Source organism: Lytechinus pictus, chromosome 2 (assembly GCF_037042905.1).
Source record: "Lytechinus pictus isolate F3 Inbred chromosome 2, Lp3.0, whole genome shotgun sequence".
Taxonomy (NCBI): domain Eukaryota; kingdom Metazoa; phylum Echinodermata; class Echinoidea; order Temnopleuroida; family Toxopneustidae; genus Lytechinus; species Lytechinus pictus.
The window spans coordinates 16899011-16911552 of NC_087246.1; the positions used below are offsets into that span (position 1 = coordinate 16899011).

Sequence of the window (12542 nt, forward strand, 5' to 3'; positions counted from 1 at the left end):
AATTTCAGCCAAAAAAGTAAAAAAGGGTGTGAAATAGATCATTGCTTTTTACACACACACGTCTTTAAATATAATAAAGAAATAAGAATAATATTGTTAGTCCAAGTATAGATTCTCATTCTTGTCATGGTCTTTTACAAGATGGATGCATAAAAAATGTGTGGATGTGAAAATATTGCATGAAGTTCGGAATGGGGTAAGTTGAGCCAACCAACATGGGGCAAGTTGAGCCATGGTAATTCTTATGGTAATGTATAATAAGAAAAACCAACAAACCTAAAAAAGCCATTGATATGCAGGCAGAAAGGAGCAAATTCACATGACAGTTCTTTTACTTATAGAGGATGTTAGTATTTACAGCGAATTAGCAAGTGAAAAGACTTTAAATAAAAAAATGACATGCTAGTTCTTCCCGCATAGATTTTGTACATAGTTTTTTTGGCTCAACTTACCCCAGAGGGGGGCACAACTTACCCCATATATGGGGCAAGTTGAGCCATTTGACATCGTTTTTTTTTTTTTTAAAGGTCACATTGACTTTAAGTGTGGGGGTAGAAAGTTATATATATAGGTGAAAAATATTTCCCAAGAATCAAATTTAAAGGCAAGGTACTTATTTCTACAATATTATTGGTCACGTCAATTCTAACATGCAAAATGCAAAAAGTGTCACAACTTACCCCGCCTTCCCCTACCCTTCTGAAGTCCTTGTAAACGCGAAAACTTCAGTTTAATGTAACCTAGGCACATATAATTTGGTGTGTATGATACTAGCATGGATCTCAGGAAGCCTATTGATTTTGAGATAAAAAGTCAAAGGTCAAGGTCACCGCGACATGTTTTCTGCTTACCCTTCTAAAGTCCTTGTAAACGCGATAAGGTCATTAGGGGTCAATAAACTTTAGTTTAGGATTTTAAATTTTGACATTATTTTCAAAGTATTATAAGTTTTTAAAATTGATATGATGATAAAGATGTACATGCATCCTAAATTAGGTGAATATTATTTAATGTTACTGGATCAATTAAAAGATCATATCTGATCAATGGGATAAACATTTATATTTTCTTCATTATTTCCAAAATTAATCGAGCACATTAAATTAAACTTTATGAGATTTTTGGAAATTAAAGGAAAAACAGGTTCTTAGTCAAGGTCAAAGTTCATATGAGGTCAACGAACTCTGGATTTTATTACCAAATGAATGTTTTTTCTCTCTCTCTTTTTATGAATTCATCCTGCATATTATGTTTTCAATGTCTTGAATTGTTAAATACAGGCAAGACTGCCAGAGGCGTTCCACTTGTTCTATTGAAATAATATGACTTTGGGGTCAAAGGTCAGAGGGATAATTTTAAACATTGAAATACTATATATCATTTTCACAGTAACTGAAGAACCCTTTTGAGGGATCAGTGGCAAGGATTGAGGCATTAATTTTGACTGCATGCAGTTGCTATCCAATCCATTAAAAATACACATTTTTGCTTAGAAAATAATGTAATCTAGATTAAAAGTTTTTGGCTTTTAAATTCACCAGGATTTTTTTTCATGTATGATAATAATCTACATTTGATGAATCATTTATATTATTATTGTAAAGTGCACGTGAATATTAAATTCATTGCTTTATAAATATAATTTTCTTCATTATACTTTCATGATCACCCCACTTAAAATGATTCCTTAACAAAACAATTTTAATTTTCTTGAAAAAACCCTGGATGTATTGAATAACTTTTTTCCAGCCAGATCATTTCCTTCTATGCACACGGCACGGACATAAAACTTTGCTTATTTCCTCATATTTTATTTTCTATTCCCCATCGTTACATTATAGCCCTCTCGTTTGAGCTTTTGGTCTCGAATTTGTTCTGAAGTGTTTGAATGTACATATTTTTCATGGTACTTGAGTGCATTTTAACTGACAGCTGCAAACATATGTGAATTCGTGTAATCACATTTGATAAAAGGTATTGTCTGAGCAGATAGCATCAAGATAATCATAAAATTTTAGCACTGCATGTCAAGGCTGGCCCAACAGCATTGTCTCCAAAACCTATTTCTTTGACTTCCCTGTTCAAGATTGCTTTGTATTTCAAAAGCGAAAAAGTGCCAAAGCAGTAATGGCAGACAGTGAAGGTAAAATTAATGGTGTCAACTTGGCGGAAAGTGTGGAGCAGTCTGGGAATGGTGTTCTGATGGAGTCATTGGTGCAAGGGGATAAGGGTAGTTCCCAAGTGGAAGAAAATAGTGGTGTCAGTGATTGTGATATTTCCTACAAGGATGAAACCAAAGAATTTCAGAAGCCAGGAGCTAAAAGTGACATGCATGAAACCAAGGTTGAAGGTAAAATATTATTTTGTCTTTGTATTTAGTTTTACTACAGGACATAATCATCAACCTATATTATTAAAGGTCAAGTCCACCCCATAAAAAATGTTTATTTGAAAAAATATAGAAAAATCAACCAGCACTACACTGAAAGTTTCATCAAAATCGGATATAAAATAAAAAAGTTATGACTTTTTAAAGTTTTCCACAAAATAGTATATGCACAACTCAGTGATGTCCAAATGAGGGAGTCGATGATGTCTCCCACTCACTATTTCTTTTGTTTTTTATTGTTTGAATTGTATGATATTTAATTTTTTTCAGATTTGGCAATAATGACAATTCAATAATGATCAACTTTACTGAACCACATAATGTTAAGACATTGGTAATCCACATGTTCAGGGAGGAATAAATCTTTTCTTCACATGACATTGAGGAAGAAATTGAAGTATTTCATATTTCATATAATAAAATACAAAAGAAATAGTGAGTGGATGTCATCAGTCTCCTCATTTGCATACCGACCAGGATGTGCATATAACTGTTTTGTGAAATTAAGCGAATCTTTAAAATGTCATAACATTCTTATTTTACTTCAAATTTTGACTAAATTTTCAGTGTTATTATTGTTGGATCTTTCTCCTTTTATTCAAGCCATTTTTTTTTTTTTGGGGGGGGGGCGGACTTGTCCTTTAATTATTGTGAGGTGCTTGAAAGGCAAAGCCTACCCCCAGTGGTGGATCTAGGTACTGTAGGGGCACATCCGGCACAGGAATATGCAAGTGAGGACTTTTGGGTTTTTTTTTTTGCTTGTCAAATTTTTCCTGTACAACTCCCCCCCCCCCCCCCCCATTCAGAAAATCCTGGATCTGCCCCTGCATGCCTACCCCAATAGCTTCCCAAATACTGGTTGGGTCCTCAGCTACATACGCTTAAAGCAGGTTAATGAGGCAAATCAGTCTTGAAAACCACATCGCAAGGTGGATTTCCATACCGGTTTCCAAAGTCATTTCAAAATGCTTCCAAGAATGCTTTGATCATTCTAATTAAGAAAGTAGACAAGAACAGGGTATAATTCACAGTAGACCATGTTTCTTTTGAAAGGACACTTACAGTGTAGCATCATCCCTATAATGGAAGCCAACAGTCCTGGAAACTGCACAAGCTTACAATCAGGCCGAATAATCTTGGTTATTTACAGTGCTCTCAGCTAGTAACATTTGACCAGGTAAGGTTTTAGCTCTTCTCTCGTCTGGACCTGACCCACACCTAAAAGCCTGACCCTTTAATCATTTTACGACTTGGTGCAGGCTAGGCGATGAACATACATGTACATCATGTTATGTATAAAGGGGTATCTCTCACCCCCCACCCCCTCTCTCTCCTCCCCTCTCCTTCAGTCTCACCATGGACCTATTACGAATGGACATTCAACGAGAGTATTTTATGACCACCACCTGTTTCCAGCTGTCAAAATCGCTGTCTAACCCTTAACTTTCTCTTTACGCGGTTTTTACGACCACCGCCCGGGGCGATTGTTTACACAAGCTCCTTTCGCCCATTGATCGTCACCGATCGATCACTGGCCCTCTTTCGACCAAAGGCGGTCATGTTTTAGCCCCGATTGCCAAAAGGGAAAGTCCATACATTACCTAGAATGCAATGCGCAATTCATATCCGGTTTTTCAGTACATTATTTTAGGCTGTCTATAATGTGCGATTGTCGTCTGTCCATCAAAAAAAATCCTGTTAAATTTCATCAATCCTGTGGAATTTTATGCCCAAATGAAAATCAACTTCTGACCGAAGGTAAGCGCTACTATCGACATCAATACTGTCCGAAAAAGATGAAATTTTAACGTTTTTCCGCAGATTTTTTCGTCGAATTTCAAGTGCTTTTTTGCCATAGATATACGGATCTGCAAGGTGATGTCAATGCATTTCATTTCCGGTTGTTAGCGATGTACGTAAAAAATACGTTTATGCACGCCTGTTTTCTTGTTTCTGCTATCATTTTCATAGCGCGAACGTTCGCTGCTGTGCGTTGCTGTTGATAAAGTGAACGAACAACATCGCAATGTGTAGGAGCAGCGTACAATTGATTTCCGCTGTCCATCAGTGAGAGCATGGTGAGAGCGTTTTTTACGACCGGCTTGATGGGTGTCAGCTGCCAGCGCTCTGTTTATAAAAGGATTAGCGGCGACGGTCTCTGTGTCAAAGGAGGGGATTCGTTGAATGTCCATTCGTAATAGGTCCATGGTCTCACTTACCCTGTTTCTAATTCTATCTCTAGTTGTGTTTTCTTGCTGTTTTTCATCCTTTAGTGTTCCCTCTCCTTTCCTCTTTAATCTTTCTTATTCTGAGAACAAAATCAAGCTTTTGGTTATTTTGTAAAAGGCAATTTAAGTTTACCATTTATAATTTTCTTCAAAATTGTTTGTAAGATTAAATGAAAATGAATGATACTAGCGTGACATTTTATGTGTGTCCTGGGCTTTGTGTCAACCTTTTTGTAATAATTCAACAAGGTTTTAAAATTAAATTTGTCTGATTATGAATTGCCTTTTTATGTACATAAAAATGGAACTAAATGGTGGGTTTTTATTTGCCAAAACAGAAAGTAGAGTACTGACAAAAGCAGGAAAGGAACATTATATTGCATTATTGAAAAAGTTAAGACTCAACTTAAGATGAGTGTATACTTGTATAAGGGCACTAATTATAGTCAATTCAAATCAATTGCTTTCTAATGATTTATATTTCCTGGTACAATTTGTCAATGGTTTCTCTAGATGCTGTTGGACCCACTCGAAAACTGAAAATACCTGATATTTTCTGATCAGGAAACCTATCTCAATCTAAATGTTCATAGGAATATGCTTCTACATGTGTACATGTAAAATTTCAAATCAATTGCATTTTAATGATAAAATATTTCCTGGTACCATTGATCAATAGTTTCTCTACAATAATTTTTTCTTCTGGTCAGTTTATACTCTTGTTGAAGTATTTTCTAAAGGACAAACATCCTGTTTATTGTGTACTTGGTCAAAATAAATCATAGGTTGAATTTTAGGATATTTTTCCTGCTTTTGTTATTTATCTACCTTTGTATTGAAACCAATAATTTATGGGCTTTCTCTTGGGAGGGGGGGGGGGATGTTTAAGAAAATTGCTGATTGATCAAGCAAGCATTTGAACATACTAAAAATTGTGAATAGATTCTACAACTAACGCCCTTTTCTCACATTTTCTTTTCCCGAACAATCGTTTACCCCATACTATCCTTAACTCCATACTATCATTTTCCTTTTCTCACAGGGCAAATTGTCTGTCTAACAAGTTTTATGATGTGATCTATTTCAATTAGAAGTGGATACTTTAAAGTTCTTTTAAGTACCAGCATCCTGTTTTGTGTCCTTTTATCATGAAAAAACTCAAGAACCTGGGAAATAGCAACATATATTCATGACAGTTAAAGGTAAAATGAAAACAATTCCCAGTTACTGGACACCTTGTGTCTGATTGGCCAAGTGAAAATGATGGACTGGAAAGTAGATGTTTTATGAAACACTTAATTGGAAGCTCTTCCACAAAGAATGATGTTTAATATGGATGCATACATTGTATTAATGCCTATTGATGAAAATGTTTTTAATTTAGCCAAAAGACCAGAGAACAACAAAGATCTTACTTTTACATCTCGAGATTCAAAGCAAAATTTTGCATCTATTACTCATTACAGTTTTATTCAAGGACTCATTACAGTTTAATGAGTCCTTTAATGCATGTACTTAAGGGTTTTTATTGCAGCATGAGGTAGAATTGTGATACATTACTTTTGCTATCAGTTGGTCGTGCATAAAAGTACCAGCATCATATAATTATGACTGTGTCCTGTATACAGTTATCAGGTTAAAAGATAAAAGTGAAGTATGTACATCATTTTGATAAATTTTCATTAACTTTTGAAATGCTGATGTATCGAATGCTGAATATTTGGGTTGGTTTTATTATTATCTTATAGCCCTCCCCCATAAAACAACTATAGGCCTATGTCAATTTCATCATAGGAATATGTGTTTGTATGGGTATTATACAAATAATGCATGTACATGTGTGTGGATGCAGGGCCAAATAATGAATGATGTGCGAGAAGAGCCATTGGATATACTGCTGTAGACCCACATCTGCAGTGTGTGTATCACAGCTGATTCAAGGAGTCTGCATAGCAGACTAGGTCTACTGGAGCTGCAGATGTGGAAATGGCTCGCTTCGCTCGCCCTTTCAGGCTGGTTTGCTTCGCAAACCAGCTGTAGATCCCACTTCACGAGCCATTCAGAGTCTGCATAGCAGACTAGGACCGAGTGCGGTATATCCATTTGGCGAGTTGAGCACAGAGTTCATTATTTAGGTCCTCTATGCACAAGAATGGGTGTATTGTTTGTTTTATACACCCCCACCCCCCTCTCATCCATGTTTTTACTGAGTTGCCCTGAATGCTATATTTGATCTAAATTCTAGATGATTCTACATGTCGATAATTCCAGAACTCGCACTACCCTGCACTCTGACGTTAGAGTGCAGGATAGTGCATTTGGTATGACGTCAGAGTGTAGGATAGTGCATTTTGGATGCAATAGTACAATTCGCTGAATATCATGTGATCTGATTCGGACCAATCAGATTATATAACATTCTTGGGAGTTGTAACTGATCTCACACTCAGTGACAGATCCAGGATTTTCAAAGGGAGGGATTTTTGTTCAGAAAAAAAATGACAAGCAAAAAAAGGTCTTCACTCACGTATGCACGTTGTCATTTTCCACCAAAATGTTTTTGTCCACTCTTAAGGATAAGATCATCATGAAAACAAAGATTATGCACCCTAATCACCCTTATTGTTAATCTTATTGCCCCTATTTCTAATACTACTAGTGATTTTCTATTAGTCAATTCTTGTTTTATAAAAATAAGTCTGAAATAACTTGTATTCTGAGCAGAACTTTATGTTATCTTCTGTAGGCTTCTGTTGACAGTACTGTACATGTAGATTGCCAAGTAAATACCCAGGCAGTGTGCCCCTATATTTGCAAACTGATTAAAGTGATTTGTGTCTATGGCATAGTGATTGAATACATGATGTTAAGTGGTCATATGACTAGAACACGTACCCTAGATGCCATTCATATTACATTGATAGTACCAGCTTCCATGTGCTTTCTATGCGATGGAAACAGTCCTTTTCTGTCAGTTTGGTGTACATTGGCCATCCATTTTGGCCTTTTGACCATTAACTACGATCTAGTGCAGTCTAGTGCGATCTAGAAAGTACAATGTTCAAAATATATTAGAGTTAATCTTGTTAGTGTGGTCCCCACCTTCAGGCTTCAGCCCCCCCCCCCCTCCCCTCTCATTGAAAATGGATTGACCTCTGAAACCGAAAGATAGAGGTCATACATGTATTACACAAAATCATAACTCAACGTAGTGAGAAATGTGAGAATTTGGCTCGCTTGTCCCGTGGACCATTATTTAGCACCATCAAATACTGCAGTGAGAATGGGGTTCTAGACAAGTTCCTGGGAACCTCCATCAGTGAGCTAGCTGTATATTATATGTACATGTAGTTAGTCATTCAATGTAGTGCACTGTTCAGGGGGCTCAACCTACCCCACCTACTTGTAGCCGTAGAGCGACAGTATGAGGTCATCAGATTAAATGAACCTATAAAAAGACTCAGACAAATTATTTACATGTATGTATTAAACGTGCAGAATCTGTACCAGTAGAAAAACATTGGATAGTACTTATACAGGTCTTTGACTTCAATGGTTAAGTTGAAGAGAATTGGATCAGTTTGTCTTCTGTCAATGTAGGTGTTTGGAATTATCATTGTTGGACAAAATAAGATATTCAGGTCGATCTTCAACTTCTGTGGGCTTTTTTTTTGGCCAAACTTTGGTGAGCTGACTCGAAAACGCACCTTGCGATATTGATTTTGATGGCCAACCCAGAGGAAGTTTGGAATTAACCTTATATAGGCCAATATTTTTGTTATGATATTCTGAAAGTTTGAGAAGAAGATCTTCAACTGCTGTTTTGTATTCTCCCAAGGATTGGTAAGAGGAATTCAATCACGACCTTTACAATGTTGATACTGTTCCTTTTGAAATTGATATCGGCCAATTCTGAAGTATGTACTCAAGTACTATCAGAGAGGGAGAATGTAGAAAGAAACAATTATTTTTAGGGTACTAAAAGCTAAAAGACGTGGAGCGTTGTGGCCCAGTGGATTAGTCTTCAGACTTTGAAACAGAGGGTCGTGGGTTCGAATCCCAGCCATGGCGTAATTTCCTTCGGCAAGAAACTGATCCACAATGTGCTGCACTCAACCCAGGTGAGGTAAATGGGTACCGGTAGGAAGTAATTCCTTAAAAAGCTGTGTGCGCTATGAACGCCTAGCTTAGCCGGGTAATATAGGAGCGCCTTGAGCACCTAACAAGGTGGATATGTGCGCAATATAAATACCCTATATTATTATTATTATTATTATTATTGTTTTGGATATATCATTTTGGTGTTGCATTGTGTTTTTTTGGGGGGGTGTATACTTTTTGCAGATAGAGCCTACAGTGTGGGTACATCACTTTGTGACATGTCATTGTCAAGATTTAGCTGGTATTTGGAAAAGGGCTTTCCTTTTTTGGCTCAAATTATGTAAAAACTTGCCTTTGGCGGACCTTTTGGTTTTATCCTAAGCCCTCAATCGACTACATGTACATGTACATGTAGGTATGTGTACCATTTCCGTATTATGAATGCAGAATGCGTTATGAGTTCAAAGTTTGTTTAGATGTCTTACCTGCAGTAGTCGAAGTACAAACACAGGAGACTTGTAAATAGATCCCGTAACAGAACCCTCCCATTTAGACCCTGTTCTCATTGCTAAGGGCCATACTTTGGTACTTGTAGTTCAACTCTCTTTGCACTTCAAGATGCTGCAGTCACTGTAGTCAGACTGGAGTTTGTGTTTTACTTTTGATGTGTGACTGAGGAATAAGTGTGTTAGGAGTTGACATTCTATAATAAGAAATGGATTGTACTAAGTTCATCAGTGAGAACAGGGTCATATCCTTATGAATTAATGATCAAATTGGACTTTAACAGGGTACCTGTAACAGGCCCTACCTGTGCATGTACAAGTAAATAGTATTACTATAATGGGCAATATTATTTCCCCTGTTTTTTTAATGTATGTTTACTAACAAAGTTCCTTGAAATACCAGATAATGCCTTAACAGACCGAACACTATTTCTTCTTTTCTTGGACTTCTGTGAACAGAAGAAGTCTCAAATATATTGATTGTAATGAAGTTTTTTTTTATTTCAAGGTGAGATTATATCAATGGTGATTTTTTTTTAGTTTAATTTTTTAGTTTTTAGTTACAGTACATTGGAAATACAGACATGTGTATGTCTTCATATACATGTATGAACCTATTTGGTGAAATCATACACCCAATTGTTTGTCAATGATATGATGTGATGTTTGTTTTTCAGACTTTGAATTTTAAAAGTAAAATCAGGAAATGAAAACACTTATCAGTGGACAGTGGTTACCTTTGAAATTCTGAGCCTTTCCATTGTTTTATTTTAGTCGGTAAAACAACCTCAAAGTTTAAAAACTATTTGCAAATGTGTGTTAATTCATTTTTTCTTCATTCATTTATGATTTGATGAGTGTTTGTAATGATCCTTCAAAAAAAATAATAATTGTGCACATGTCCTCCTTGTTTCTGCTGGTACCCATGACCTCACCTGGGTTTCACTGTGGGTGACTCTGCAGAGATAGAATAAGATGCATTTAGCACATTCTGGGCACAAGTAATGCTTTGAGATCGACCTTTACACAGTATATTTTAGTTTGTAAGTGCACCTGGCAATCCTCGACATCCACTCATAAAGAATCAATGGATGATACAATATTAATGTTACTTTAACATTTGTGATTCATGTGATCATTCAGACAATGTTTTGATATTAATGAGCTGGTACTTTTTTTTAGACAAATACATTCACATACTTGTACTTGTACATACTTGTACACATATACTTGTATAAATACACATACTTGTACAAATACACATACTTGTGCATCAGGCATATAAAACAATTATTTTTTTTATTATCTGCAACATTGCAGTGAATCAGGATTTCCTGGCTCTTTTGAGCATTTTAGGGGAAGTCATATTATGACCCCACTTCTGACACCCCTTTTCCCCTTTCACTTTTTTACAGGCAGCATTTTCATTCTGGTATTAGCTTTTTTAAAAATTATGACTCTTAAAGAGTCGCACTTAAATGCCGGCGCGTACATGTATATGATATGCAACGCGCAATCTTATTGATCAATGCACAGTAGTATGTGTCCTCTTAGCATGATCTGACCAATGCAGTATAATGCTTTTATAACGCTCGCAACTAGAGTCTAGACATTTAAGTGTGAAGTCATACTTAAATTTTTTGTGAAACACCCCCCAGGTGTCACATTTATGAAGTAAAGGGGTCTGTATTTTGTAATGTATAAGTGTGCTTTCATTAATACATATTTCTTTTTTATATTTCAGGTGAGGCAACCCCAGATGCCGAGATGTTTAGTTTTCGCCGTCTGAGCGATACAACAAACCCTTCAGAAGCCAACAGTCAGCCAAGGGTTATCGTCAAAGATGACAGCAGTGATTCAGTGGTCAGTGACTCTCATGATGGTCACCTTGCCAGGACGGAACCTCTCTCATTGCGAGAGAAGATCCATGACTTCATGGAGACACAGAGATTTCACATCGCAATCCTAGTCCTCGTCGTCATCGACTGCATCTTAGTAATCGCTGAGCTGGTTATTGATTTTCAGGTGTTGAGTGTAAGTATATTTTTCGCTGAAATATTATTTATTATAGAATCATGGAAAGTGTTATTTGTAGAAAAAAAAAGGTATTAAATGCTCTAGTGACTCTGTAGAGGTATTCCAGGTGTTTTAATAATCAATTGCAAATTTCAAGAGACAATTTACAAATACAAGATTGATTTTAACCAGCAAATCAGATTTGTTGCAAGTTAAGCATGCCTTTACATGAGTGGTGATAATTTCTGAGATATTAAACCTAATAAAAATTTGCAAAATATTTTTGCATTTGGATTTGCTTGTTTTTATGTATGAATCTCAGATTTCAACATAAGCTGATGTGTATAAAAATTATTATAATCTTATATAACATCCAAGAAATTATCACCATTTTTGTGTAAAGTCGTGTATTATATAACAGTTTTATGAAACACCACCCAACAGCCTACAAATTCAATATCAATTTCAAGATTTATGCTTTATTAGAATGATTTCAGATATAAAATTGACTTGGAATTGATTGCAATATGCTTTTCAGTTTCTTAACCCTCATCTATGCTTAAGCCGAGAATATCCCTAACCCGTTATATTATCTTTTTAATATATATCTTTATACTATTTCTCTGGAATACCTCCACACTATTTGGTTAGCAGGGGTCAAGAAATTTAATGGGATTCACTGTGTGGCCTTAACCCCAGACTATTATGAATATTGATGACTTTACCGAGGCGTATGTGCTTATTGACTAAAAACATACAGAGAAAAACAGATGGCGAGATCAAGAAGAAACGTTGAATTGAATGGTTTATTTCAAATATTCACTGAAAGTAGCAGCCAAAAGGCTGAATTACATTCAGTTTGCAGCGAGGCAGTCGGTTAGAGCGCATGTTTCAGATGAGATCGTAGATCTCAACGTGAGGGGTTCAAGTCCCGCTCATGCCAAAACGTGTCTAACAAAAAAAGTCTGGTGCTATAGCGTTGTGTGTTAGCGTGCCTCACCACTGTATTCAGTGCAGGTGTGAATGCAGTTGGGAAACACTCTGTCCATCGGAAAGGACGCAAATGTTGGTCCCGTGTATAGGAGAGGTACAACCTATGCACGTTAAAACCATTGCACTATTCGTCAAAGAGTAGGGTGTTCACATGGTGTATTGCACCTGCCGGTCCCGGCAAAATCCAGGTCAAGTACCCGATGCGTTTATGCCCAGGAGGGCCCTGCATCGTATACATCCAGATCCAGGTATATACAACTTGAAATAAAATAGGCAAATATAAGGATGAAATTGTTCTACAAAATAATA

At 36.3% G+C, this 12542-nt stretch overlaps 1 protein-coding gene across 3 annotated transcripts in view; it reads left to right on the forward strand.

Annotated features, from left to right (window-relative positions):
• LOC129254683 (voltage-gated hydrogen channel 1-like) overlaps positions 1-12542 on the forward strand; it is a 28638-nt gene that overhangs the window by 4067 nt on the left and 12029 nt on the right. The window contains exons 2-3 of one of the 3 annotated variants that reach the window (XM_064111358.1): positions 3443-3566; positions 10969-11258. In XM_064111358.1, coding sequence (XP_063967428.1) covers positions 10992-11258 — 267 coding nt within the window. In that variant the 5' untranslated portion in view covers positions 3443-3566; positions 10969-10991. Of the gene's footprint in view, positions 1-1837; positions 2351-3442; positions 3567-7974; positions 8461-10968; positions 11259-12542 lie in introns of those variants that run through there. The other 2 variants (XM_054893191.2, XM_064111353.1) reach the window with 2 other exon arrangements.